Source organism: Erinaceus europaeus, chromosome 9 (assembly GCF_950295315.1).
Source record: "Erinaceus europaeus chromosome 9, mEriEur2.1, whole genome shotgun sequence".
Taxonomy (NCBI): domain Eukaryota; kingdom Metazoa; phylum Chordata; class Mammalia; order Eulipotyphla; family Erinaceidae; genus Erinaceus; species Erinaceus europaeus.
In genome coordinates, this window is record NC_080170.1 from 15,921,403 (window position 1) to 15,934,416 (window position 13,014).

Genomic DNA, 13,014 nt, shown 5'->3' on the forward strand with positions numbered 1-13,014 from the left:
AAAACTTTTGAGGGAATCTAGGCACATGTCACACGAGGGATGACCCAGCAGGATATCATGGTCAGTGCCCACAGATGTTCACAGGGCAGATTCTGCAGGTTTCCACGCTTGAGCCTCCAAAGATGTCGGGTTCACAGAGACAATGCTGGATGAGGGTGGCTTGAGGCTGGGGAAGAGAGTGGGGGATCAAGGTTTGACAGGGACGGAGACTGGAAAGATGGGAAGTTCTGGGTGGTGTAGACACCTTGCGTCCCTGAAAGGGGCGGTTAGGTAAAGCTTGAGTCACGTGACCTAACCACTCTGGGCAGACGCAGCACTGAGAACCCCGAGTTGGGCAGGTGCGCCCCCAGAATCCAAAGAACAAGGCGGGGCGTGCTGTTGACAAGCAGCCAGGGCCCCGCCCCGCACATGCGCGCCACCGCAGGGCGCTCGCCCCGCCCACCACAAGGGGCCGCCGTGGCTCCCGCCCGCCTAGGCCCGGGTCTCCCTTTCCCGCCGCTTCACTCGGGCCCAAAATGGCGGCTGCGGCGCTGCTCCGGAGCGCCTTTCGGGAACTCAGCAGCACAGCCTGCGGCTGGCGACTACGCGCGGCCCTAAGGCGCCGACTAATCCACAGCCCCAGCCATCGTGGCGCTGACTCCGCAGAGAGCGCAGCGTGGACCTGCTTCCCTCTGGGCGACCGCGCCTTGGTGCGCGTGCGCGGGCCGGACTCGGCGCCCTTCCTCCTGGGGTTACTGACCAATGAACTGCCGCTTCCGGGTCCTGTAGCCGGCGTGTCTAAGCCCCCGGCGCGCGCGGGCTACGCCCACTTCCTCAATGTTCAGGGGCGCACGCTCTATGACGTCATCCTGTACGGGTGAGAGGGCGAGGCACTGGGTGGGCGGGGCGTAGTGGGGGTGGGGAGAAACGAGGGTCCAGAGGAGGGGCACGGCGTGGCGTGGCGTGGCGTGGGGTGGGGAGGGGAGAAAGACAGCTAGGAATGCGGGTACCGAGAGAGAAAGCGAGCTTGGGGCCCAGGAAGGAGAGGCAGGCACAGGAGGGCCCCCCCCCAGCACAGGCTCCCATAGGGAGCCACCACTCGCCCCCTTCCTACTGCAGGGAAAAAGGTAGCTGGAGCCCTAGTTGCGTGGCGCTTTCCCCACTCCCCGCGTTCCTTCCACACCCCTGTACACACAATGGTGCTCCTACCCTGCCGGTTGTTGTTGTACATCAGTGTGTGGATGTGGCCACACTTTCTGGAACCCTCTCTTGAAGGTGTCTTGTGTTCTGGGGTTGGGTGTCATGACACTCCGTGTCTCATTGGTACAATCACTTGGGTGCCCCAAGACTGGGGCCCTTTGCTAGTTTTTAAAAAATTTTTATATTTATTTTCATTTTTGTTACCCTTGTAGTTGTTATTGTTGTTACTGTTGTCATTGTTGAATAGGACAGAGAGAAATGGAGAGAGGAGGGGAAAACGGGGAGAGAAAGACAGACACCTGCAGACCTGCCTCACCTCCTGTGAAGCGACTCCCCTGCAGGTGGGGAGCGGGGGCTCGAACTGGGATCCTTACGCCATTCCTTGGGCTTTGCGCCATGTGCGCTTAACCTGCTGCACTACAGCCCGACTCCCCCTTTGCTAGTCATGACAGGCATGGTGAGTTAGTTTCTCAGGGTGTGGGGTTGTTCCAGCTCCTTACTAGCCTGACCTCACCCAGTTCACTCTTTGAGGAGAGGGCAGCGTTGGTGTCTGGCATCTTGGGCTCCCTCCACTAGTCAGTCCACTTGTGCCCACCCACACCTTGTGCCCTGGCACCTGCCTCATTCCCCAGAGATCCGTCTACTCTTGAAGGTCCTGGTCCAGCCAAGTGGGTCCCAGCACTCCTGGGGTGGTTGACACCAGAGCATCAGGTGCTATGCAGGGGGGGCATACACAGGAGAAGGTTAGGGACCCTCTCTTCAGTTTCTACACAACTTGTGCTCCAGGTGGGAGAGTAGCTAAGGAAGGACTTCTGGGGCCCCAGCCCTTTCCTGCCTGGCCAACTCACCAGGCTGCATGACCTTCCTCCTTCGGACTCAGTTCACAGAGAGGCTTAGCAGACCAAAAACAAAACAAAACAAAACAAACACAAGTACATTCAGATGAGTGGCTCTTGTAACTGTCCTGTGTGGTGTTTTGGGGAATACTTATACTGGAGATGTTCTTTGTTGTTTTGTTTGTCTCCAATCTAAATGTGCCCAGGCATCCTGATTATCATATCTGGCAACCCTGCCCCCCAGGGCACTGGGCAACATGGGAGACATTTGTGCTTGTCAATCAGGGATGTGGGTGTGGACTCTCTTGGCATTGGGTGGGACAGGTCCAGGGGTGCACACGGTGCCTGCAGTGCTCCCCGGCAAGGCTCCGCTTGCCTTGGCTGTGCTCCTTGACCTGTCCCTGTTACACGGCTGTGGTGGGGGTGGCAAATAGTCTGATTTGGGGGCAGGGACAAGGGTTATATTGCAGCTTTTTTCGGCCCCCAAGTGTTGCCAGGCATACAGGCAAGGGCATAGGGGCTCAGAAAATGCTTGACCCAGAACCTAGCCCTGACTATGAATTTCCATATGAGGAAGAACCCCCATCAAGGGGGAAGTACTGCAGCTCATTAACCACTTACCCACTGGAGGACATATTGTTTTTTGTTTGAAGTCACTAGGATTGCAACTGCTACTGACATTCATGTGCAGATTCTTGTGTGAACATTTTCCCACTTTTCTGGGAGCAGTGCCCAGGCCATGTGGTCTGATAAGAAACCACAGGCTTTTCTGAAGGGGCAGCCTGTGTTAACATGCTTGGTAATGCCCAAGTGACTGGCTTCTTGCAACCTCTGCCACATTGAGGGTGTCACTGCGTTTCATTTTGATTTTAAAGTTAGAACATTTGACTTTAAATTTTTTTTTGTACTTTTGTACTTTTTAAAAAAATTATATTTGTTTTAGAGAGAGGCAGAAAGAGAAAGAATGAAAACATAGCACTGAAGTTTTCTTTTTTAAAAAAAAATCTTTTAATTTAATTTATTTTTTATTGGATAGAGACAGTAATTGAGAGAAGGGGAGATAGAGAGGGAAAGTGACAGAGACACCTGAAGCTCTGCTTCACCACTTGTGAAGCTTTCCCCCTGCAGGTGGGGACCAAGGGCTTGAATCTGGGTCCTTGCACACTGTAGTGTGTGCACTTGACAAGGTGAACCACCACCTGGCCCCCCTGAAGTTTTTCATTGCAGTGGGAGCCAGGCTCTAGTCTAAGTTTCACATGTGACATAGTAGCACACTATCCAAAGGAACTGTTTTGCTCGTCCCTATATTTAATTTAATTTAATTTAATTTTGTTTCATTTCTTTTACTCCAGAGCATTGCTGATTTCTGGCTTAATGGTGGTATTGGTGGGAATTAAAGCTGGGACCTTTGGTAACACAAGCATGAAAGACTTTTTGCACAACTAGTATGCTATCTCACCAGCCCCATTAACAAAGTATTAACAAGGAGAAGAGAGAGAGAACCAGAGCATCCCTGGCTTCTCAGTGTTTCCTGGGGCTGGGAGAAGTAGGTCTCACTCTAGGTAGGGCCCCACACTGGGTGGATGGGTGGCTGTGGTCTGGCTGCTGGACCTGTTGACCCCCCCTCCTCGGTGCTGGCCTCCCTGCTGGCAGGGCTGCTGTCCCAGCTTCGTACATTGGTCTGAGCTATGCTAACCCCCATGTGCTCTCGACTCTCCTCTAGGCTCCCAGTGTGCACAGATGAGGCGCCCACCTTCCTCCTGGAGTGTGATGCTTCTGCGCTGGGTGCGCTGCAGAAACACCTGGCCCTGTATAAGATCCGACGGAAGGTGACTGTGGAGCCCAGTTCTGAGCTACATGTTTGGGCCCTGCTGCCCAGTACCTCCGGGGCCAGCGAGGCTGAGCCACTGCTGCAGGCGAAGGCTGAGGGTGCTGCCGTCCTCACCCGAGATCCTCGGACAGCCTGCATGGGCTGGCGACTCCTCACCCGGGACGAGGACCCAGCCCTAATGCCTGGGGGCCGGCTTGGGGACCCCCAAGATTATCATAGGCACCGGTACCAGCAAGGTATTGGGGGGACGCTGGAGTGTGGAGGGCCAGGGCCCGAGGGGAGACCTGGCTGGCAGGGGAGATGGGTGGAAGGTGGGGTGAAATGATGGGGAGAAAGGCACAGGCTGAAGGGTGTCTAGAGGAAGGAGCATGGAGGATGGGAAAGTGGGGTGGAAAGAAGGGGCCAGGGGAAGGGGCAGGGTATGTGAAGCTGGGGGTGGTGGAGGATGGCAAAGCAGGAGGGGTCCAGGAGCAGGAAGAGGGGCAGGGGAGGAGTCTCTAGGATGGGGCCCCTAGAGCTGTGGGAGAGGGAGGTTGAGAGCCCTTCCATGTCTTACTGAGCCACCTTCCTTTGACCCCACAGGCATTCCTGAAGGCATCTGTGACCTGCCCCCGGGGGTGGCCCTGCCCCTGGAGTCCAACCTGGCCTTCATGCACGGCGTTAGCTTCACTAAGGGCTGCTACATTGGCCAGGAGCTGACGGCTCGCACCCACCACATGGGCGTCATCCGCAAGCGCCTCTTCCCGGTGCGGCTGGCAGGCCCCCTCCCTGCCAGTGGCATCGCGCCCGGCTCCCCAGTGCTCACTGAGTCAGGAAAGGTGGCGGGCAAGTACAGGGCAGGCCAGGGGGACGTGGGGCTAGCACTGCTGCGGTCAGAGAAGATCAAGTGCCCTCTCCACATTAGAACCTCTGACAGTGGCCAGGTGGCCGTCACTGCATCTGTGCCGGACTGGTGGCCCACAGCCACCAAGTAGCCCTGAGTGTCCCTCCTCCTGCAGGCCCTGGAACTGTTGGGGTGCTGTGGAGGGTCCCTAGTCATCCTCTGTGTCCTGAGGGCCTGCCCCTACTACCTTGTGTTTCTGTTGAATGCACAACACCCTCGGAAGGCCTCCAAGGGGTTTCCAGTCTAACGGGCTTCCTGAGAGGGTCTCACACACCCTGTGCACTGCCCCCTCCCAGTGACCCTATAAACTGGAGTGGCAAGAGCTCTCCCTGGCATTGTGGGCAGGAAAAGCGGCCTCTTCATGCTCCTCTGTCTGAGCTGGGCCTCAGACCCCAGAGGAGGTGACACTGCGTGCTGGTCCAGAGGGCCTTGTCTCCATCCCAAAGTCAGGAATGAGAAATTGAACCTTGCCCCCTCCCCTGCAAGCTGCTGGATGTGGGCCTGAGAACTGTCTCAACTGGTGTACGTAGGACACATCTCATAATTTTAGCTCCCCAGTGGCCTTGACAGCCCTCGGTGAGGGAGCTTCCACTGAAGGGTTGTTGCTCCCACTCGATGCCATGATGTCTCCTGCACCACTGACTGCTTGGGGGTGGCCCACATGACACCACTGGCCACTATTAAAGCTTGGCCCACCAGTCATCCTGTGGAACTCTGGTTTCATTTCAGGTGGGAACAAGTTAGAGAGAGAGAGAGAGAGAGAGAAACAGACAGACAATAGGCCAGAACTCTAGGGACTGGGGATCGGAGGTGAGAAAGACCAAGCTGAGGGTCTAACCAGCTGGGCAGAGGCAGACAGGAAACTGCCACTGCCAGCACTGAGTGGATGCCCAGGCTGGCAGGTGGCACCCCTTCCTCTAGGTGTACCTCCTGGGTCTGTTGGAATGAAGGCAGGGCAGCCTCTGGATCCTCAAGACAGTTCATCAGCGGATCCTGGTTGGGGTCTCTGGCCAAGTCCAGAGCAGCCACTTGTGTCTCGGCTATGCTGCTGTCCCCTCTCCAGACCTGTTCTTAGTTGAAGATGAGGTGATGTGAATGGAAGGTAAACAGTGTAGCATGTTGGGCATTGACCGTGAGTGTGAGGGGCTGCTTATACCCGCTGACTGGCATTCATTTATGTTTTTAAAAGATGTATTTATTAGTGAAAGAGAGAAGTAGAACATTACTCTGGAAGATGTGGTGCTGGGGATTGAACATGGGGCCTCGTGCTTGTAAGTCTTTTTTTTTTTTTTGCCTCCAGGGTTATTGCTGGGGCTTGGTGCCTGCACTACAAATCTAATGCTCCTGGAGGCTATTTTTTCTCTTTTTGTTGCCCTTATTATTTTTCGTTGTTGTTGTTATTGTTGTTGTTACTCCTGTCATTGTTGGATAGGACAGAGAAAAATGGAGAGAGGAGGGGGAGAGAAAGATAGACACTTGCAGACCTGCTTCACCGCCTGTGAAGTGACCCCCCTGCAGGTGGGGAGCCGGGAGCTTGAACCAAGATCCCTACCAGTCCTCGCGCTTTGTGCCAAGTGCGCTTAACCCACTGTGCTACCACCCGGCCTCTGTGCTCGTAAGTCTTATGCTCTACCCATTGCACCAACTCACCTGCTGGCTGATGTTTAAACTACACTGGAACCTCTGATGGGGCTTGTGGGCAGTGCCCCATCTGTGTGATCTGAGACTGGAGCTGGCATTGTGGGTATGTGCCCCCCTCCATGGGAGCTTCTGCCACCTGGCCTACTGCCCTCACTGGACTTCTGGCATCCTTTCCAGCGGTGGTGTGTAGGGGGCCAATGAAGTAGCTCACTTGGATAGTGCTTTGCTTTGCCATGCACATTACCCAGACTTGAGCCTGGTCCCCCACTGCACTGAAGGAAGTGCCAGTGCTGTGGTCTCTTCAACACTCTTTCTGCCTCCCTACCTTCTCTTTATAGATGTTTCCATCTCTCTTTACATAAAATATGTTTCCATCTTTATAAATAAATAAATAAATAAATAAATAAATAAATAAATAAATAAATGAGGTACGTAGAACCCAAGGCCATGCTTGGGTAGAAAGGAGGTAGGTAGCTCCTGAGGGCAGAGCTGCTTGTCTTCTCCGGGTGAGTGGGGCATTACCCCATCTGGTTCGGGTCCAAGTAAGCACACACTCTAAGTCCTACCTCCATGTCTTTGGAAGGACAACACCATGTAGAATTGTTTCCTCATTGGCAAAGCCAAGACCATTTTCATGGAATCCACCTGCAGTTGCCACCAGAGGAGTGCAGTCTTTAATATTCACTAAATAAATCTCTACTGAATTTTTTTTTTTTTAAAAGAAAAGCAATCACTTTCCCCAACAAAATGGGTTTGTGCTTATTCATTTTAAGATTTCTATTTCGGGAGTCAGTCGGTAGCACAGCAGGTTAAGCGCATGTGGCACAAAGTGCAAGGACCAACATAAGGATCCCGGTTCGAGCCCCTGGCTCCCCACCTGCAGGGGAGTCACTTCACAAGTGGTGAAGCAGGTCTGCAGGTGTCTATCTTTCTCTCCCCCTCTCTGTTTTCCCCTCCTCTTTCCATTTCTCTCTGTCCTATCCAACAACAATGACATCAATAACAACAACAATTATGACTACAACAATAAAACAAGGACAACAAAAGGAAATAAAAAGAAAGATTTCTATTTCATAGGAGAAACCATAGGTGCTTCCAGAGGTGGGCAAGTCACAGACATAAGTTCGTCTAGTAAAAAAAAAAACTCATTTAGTTCACTCAGTTGACTAACAAGTTGTTGCTGTTAACTTCTGGAGTTGTTTCTCCCAGCATGATTCTTTCCAAGAAGTCACACTCTAATAAGTGAGTAGAGGTAGAGGGATGGGGAGAAATGGCTGAGGTTCTCTTCAGGGGAGAGGAGGTCAGAGTGAGGACCCTGAAGTTTAGTAGACACCCCCCCCATACACACATTTGAACTATTTTAGAGCCCAACAGTCTAATGGTTTTAGAGTTACAGCATTGGGACTGGACCTCCCCCCCCCCCCCAAGTGATCCCTGCATTGATCAGGCCGTTCCCAGTCTGGAGAGTTGTCTCTCTGAGCTGATTAAGAGGGAGAGCTGGGAAAAAACTCCCAATCCTCCTTAGAACCTTGCCATTGGGAATCAGGGAATTTGGAAGGCTGACAGCACTTGAAACTCATTTGTGACAATCTCTTCTCTGGTGTACGAGCTCTTTGCAGAAATGACAAGTTGTGGGCTCCTCCTCTCCCCCTCCACCCTCCCTCCTCTTCCTCCTCCTCCTCCTCCTTCTCCCCCCCCCCCCCTCTCGCATTTGCTGCTCTGGGCAGAGACCTTCATTTTCATGTTTTTGCTTTTGGATGGCTCATCTAAGGTGTGACTTGCCAATGTAACTAGATTCAGAGTGGACAGCTTCCCATTCCTCCTTGGTTCTTTTTCAAATCTTGAGTATCATAACAGTCTTTACTTATTCATTTTAAGATTTCTATTTCATGAGAGAGAGAGAGCAGAGTGCCTCTCCAGTCACATGTGGTGGTGGGGACTGATCTAGGTGCCTCAGTTTTGCAAAGTACACTCTGAGCCACCTCCCCAGCCACCCACTCTGGTTCTTTTGATGAACAGAGGTCTTGGTTAGAAACAACCTGAGAAGAACAGCCACCAGAAGGAAGACCCACATTGTCTTGGGAGGCCATCTGATGTGGATGTCATGAGGAGCTAGCTCTTCAAGCTTTTGTGGACGAGCCAAAATCCTATTCCAGTAATTGATCCCAGCTCTATACTTGTAGTGCTCAGCTAGGACACTTATCTACAGCAGCCAGCCCGAGGCAGCCCACTGTCAGCCTTGGGGACAACAGATCCACTGTTCTGGTGACATCCAGGACACCTCAAATCTAGTCAACTGCTTTACCAGGGCACCCCTGGCTCCTTCCTCCTTCCCATTGGGGACCCCACCTCAGGCCTTGCAAACTTGTTCAGAATCTCTGAGGAAATAGGCTCTGGCTTTTCCTACTGTGGTCCTCCACAAACTAGTCAGAGGCAGCAGGAGCTGCTCTGTGGCACACAGACATTGCCAAGGCACACCCTCCAATACCGAGCGCACCAGGGCTCCACTCTGGCTGTGCTCTCCCAACAGGTGGTCCTGTCAGTCTTTCTAATTTCCATGTGAAGATAGGGTGTTTCAATTTGGAACCTTCTGATGGATGCCTTTGCTTGGCTGACCTGCAGGAGGGAGGCTGTCAGGACTGTGGTGAGGAAAAAAGGTGAGTTCTCCACCCTAGCCACTGCTGGGGGTCCTGGCCCTCTGCCTTTGGTCCAGACAAGTCACCACTCCAGTGTTGGTAAATGGTTTCTCTTCAGATGATGCTAGTTATACGACATTAGTATTTGTGGGGAATGTAAGAGTCTCTGACCCATTTTATTTCAGAGTGTTCTCAAAGATAAGTTCTTCACTGTTGAGAAACAATACTAACAGACTGGAGACAGCATAATGGTATTGCAAGGAGATTCTTAAGCCTGAGGCTTTGAGGCCCCAGGCTCAACCCCCTGCATCAACATAAGCCAGAGCTGAGCAGTGTTCTAGTACAAAACAAACAAGAAACAGTGCTAACAGAATCCAGTTGATGGAAATATTAAAGACTACTGGTGCTGGGGATTGAACCTGAGACTTCAGAGCCCCAGATTGAAAGTCATTTATATAACTTTCTTCTTGACAATTCTGTGCCTTCAAATCTCCTGTGTACACTAGCCTTAGTTGTTGAAAAGCCAGTAGCAGTGCAGAAACCCCAAGCAGCTGTGTGGACTGCCGTCAGCCTGGGACAAGACAACAGTGACAGGACACAACAGCACAGGTTGACATCAGGTGTGATGCCCAGGAGGAAACAAGTAGGGATCTAGAAGCTCCTCAGACATGCCAGAACCACAGAGCTGAAGCCACTGGGTAGCAAAGCCAGGCCTATGAGATGGTCTAACTAGAACAGAAGGGCATAGTGGCCAAATTCAATCACCCAGTTAATTGTGGCCCTTAATTGTGCCTTAGGAATCTGTGTGGGCCTAAGCTTAGTGTTTCCAGGACGGGCAGGCAGCTGTTGGGGCGGGAGGTGACCACTGGGCCTAATTTTAAACCATGACAGTGAGGTTGGTCTGAGATGCCTCAGACACTGCGGCAAGGGCGCCCAGAGGTTCCTCTCCTTGGACTGCCAAAGAGATTTTCTGTGAGCTTTCTCAAAGCTTCTGCAAATGCTTCAGGTCAAAAATCTTATTGTTCTCACATCTCTGCATTTCCTGTGTTAGTGACTGGGGGGTATATCATGAAAAATTGTGTATTCCAAACTAAAATTTTATTTGAAAATTTAATTTTTTCTTTTTCACCAGAGCACTGCTCAGCTCTGGCTTATGGTCGTGCAGGGGTGGGGGTGGGGTTGACCTGGGACTTCGAAGCCTACATGAAAGTCTTTGTCCATCACCATTACGTTATCTCCCCTGCAGCTTTTAGATTTGTAAAGACATTTAAATTCTTTTTATGCAGACATTTAAAAATGTCATCTCAAATATATCTACTTATTTGTATATTGCATATGAGAAAGTGAAAATATGAGGGAGGGAGACCAGAGCATGGCTCAGTTCTAGTTTAAGGTGGTGTCAAGGATTGAACTTGTGGTCTCTGGGTGGTTCCATGTCCTCTCTGGGGTGTTCTTTGGGGGTTCTCCTATGTCTCTCCCTTGGCCACCAGTAGTTTGATTTCTTCTGTAGGTCCCAGACCCCAAGGGCTCTTTCTGCCCTGCATACAGGTGTGAAGAGGGGACCTGAGCAGCTGGGCACCTGCACACCTGCTTCACTGCTGAAAGACACAGCCTTCTGCCTCCCCTGCCCACCCCTGGCCTCTGCCCTTTGCTTCCCTGGGGCTGGGGGTGAAATCAAGCCCTGGCCAGTGACACTGGGCTATTTTGGAACTGGGCTGGGCCTGTGACCACGGGGGCGGAGTGGGGGCGGGCCAGCCTGCTCTGGCTGAGAGCATCTGCCTGTCCTTTCGTCCCTGTGCAGTCTGAGGACTGGCCGGAGTGTGGGCTGCTGGGTGGGAGCTGTTTTGGTCCTGAGCCCACAGAAGGAAGAGAGACCCAGCAGTCCCGTCCCATCATCTGAGCCCCCTGCCTGGGCCCTGCCTGCAGCCCCTGATACAGGAAGGTGAGGAGGCAGAGCAGATGTTATAGGGGGCCATACCCCTGGAGGGCAGCTCCACTAAAGGTCCCAGCTCTGGGGGACAGAGGTGATTGGGGGGTCTGGTTTGGTTGTGTTGCTCCCCTGCCCCCCAGGGCGGCCTGGGGGTCTGGCTGGCCCTGCCCCCAGCGCTGCTGAGATAGATGCCCGCTGACAGCTGGGGCTATTTTGGGCCTGTTGGCTCAGCAGAGGGGACAGCCAGAGGGGCCCTGACACCTGACTCCAGGGAAGAATGCCCCCTGCAGTGTGAGAAGCCTGTGTGTCCAGGGGCCTGAGAGATAGACTCCTAGAGTTGCCCTTGAAAGTTTGTTCTGGAAAGATGTGGAGCCTCCAGGGTGGTGGGCAGAGGGGTTAGACCTTAGGGAAGGGGCCACAGTTCTGCTGTCTTGCTGGGAGTCTGTCTCATCTGGAAAATGGTTTGGGGCTCCTGAGGACCCACAGTGACAGTATTCTGGAAGAGAGGGGTGGAGTGGGGGGGGGGGGGCTAGGGATTAGCCTTGGGCTCCTGGGCAGGGTGCCATGACCCAAGGGGTCTGTACCCCAGAGAGACTTCTGCCAGTGCCAAACTGAGGTTCCTTGGTGGGGGGGCAAGGACCCCAAGTGGGGTATACACAGAAATTCATCCCAGGTGAGCATCTGAGGAAGGATTGGGTGAGATCCTGGCCTGGCTGCCCCTCCTGAGGCTCTTGTTTCCATCCTGCATGTCCAGCTGCCCAGCACCCACTATGGCAGGAGGTGGTTGCAGGTGTCCCTGTGCCCAAAAGGGGGTGGCTACACAGTCTCTGGTGTGCTGAGGGCGCCCCTCTCTGGCCTTAGCCCCACAGCTTGGCAGGAGGACTCAGAGGCAGTGACTTCTCACCTAAGCCTTATGAGGGCCTGTGACTTTTTTTTTCTGGGGGGGGGGGCTCACAAGCCTGAGCCCCCCTGGAAGCCTTGGAGGATATTGAGGTCTCTGCCTACCCACCCAGGAGGTAGCCAGAGCAGCTGCTGAGGAGAAGACCCACTGCCCCTGTCTGAGCTGGGGGGATGCTGTGTCCTGTCTTCAGGGAACCCACACACTGGCTAATGACTGGGGGCATTGCTGTGAAGAGCTCAAAGACCTGGTGACAGAGCAGCCCTTTCAGAGGGTTTCAGAGGAATGCTGAGGCCCAGGCAGGTTCCCACAGAGGCAGGACTCAGGTGGCCATCTACCGGGTCCTCTCCAAACCCAGAAAGCCAGCCAGGGTGGTGGGGCGGGGAGGGGGGCAGTGGGGGACACAGTTGCTGACACACAGTGAGTCAGCAGCCTGGTCCAGCTCAGCCTCCTCTGAGGATTAAGGGGGATTAGGTCCTGAATCACAGGACTGGGAGCCTGGGGAAATCAGGCTCCCCCATAGTGGGCAGCCCATGTCTGACCCATGGCACCCCATGTGCACACCTTCTTATCGAAGCCCTCATAGCACCCCTTGCGCTGGAGTAGCTGGTCTGGTGGGCAGAGGCTGAACCAGCTTGGGGCTATGGGCACTCAAGGTGCCAAAGTCCAGCATCCCTGCAGGTGCCAATCACCTCAGTGAGCATTGTGGCTGTGGAGGGAGCTGGCCACATGCAACCTCCAGCTGATGGGTTCAGCCTGGGGACTTCTGACTCTGCCTGCTGTCCTCAGCTCGCCACTGTGTGCCTGCCAGACTTTCATTCCTTCCTTTCCTACTCAGGCAGGAGCATTCCCCCTGCCCATGATCAGGGGTCAAAGGGAAAGGGGCACCCCAGAAAAGGCCCAGGTATGCCTGGTCCAGGCAGCTGCAGGAGGCACAGGCTTTGGTACAAGGCTCCTTGTGTTGGTGTCCCTGTCTGTACACACAACCTATGGGGGAGCCCAAATGGCTAAAAGAGGGTGTCTGTCTAGGAGGGAGAAAGAGTATCAGGGAAAGAGAGCTCCATTTGAGGAGAGATGGATGAGGCGGGAAGCAAGATTGGGAGGGTTCTACCCTGGATTAAGCACCAGGAGGCAGTGAGGGGGCACAGGTGGGGTGCTTATCCCCACCAGACCTTCTCCC

The 13,014-nt window shown here is 53.6% G+C and overlaps 1 protein-coding gene across 1 annotated transcript; it reads left to right on the plus strand.

Annotated features, from left to right (window-relative positions):
- The first annotated feature begins 209 nt into the window (after positions 1 to 209).
- On the plus strand, positions 210 to 5,429 carry IBA57 (iron-sulfur cluster assembly factor IBA57). The gene is made up of 3 exons (XM_007535079.3): positions 210 to 856; positions 3,739 to 4,082; positions 4,429 to 5,429. The coding sequence occupies exons 1-3, from the start codon at positions 516 to 518 to the stop codon at positions 4,818 to 4,820; spliced, it is 1,077 nt and encodes a 358-aa protein (XP_007535141.1). The 5' UTR covers positions 210 to 515; the 3' UTR covers positions 4,821 to 5,429.
- Positions 5,430 to 13,014: the final 7,585 nt, after the last annotated feature.

Excerpts from the sequence above, each read along its gene's own strand:
- IBA57 (XM_007535079.3), top strand. The coding sequence starts at position 516 with ATGGCGGCTGCGGCGCTGCTCCGGAGCGCCTTTCGGGAACTCAGCAGC. Across the intron at positions 857-3,738 it reads TATGACGTCATCCTGTACGG|GCTCCCAGTGTGCACAGATG; the intron begins GTGAGAGGGCGA and ends ACTCTCCTCTAG. Across the intron at positions 4,083-4,428 it reads TAGGCACCGGTACCAGCAAG|GCATTCCTGAAGGCATCTGT; the intron begins GTATTGGGGGGA and ends TTGACCCCACAG.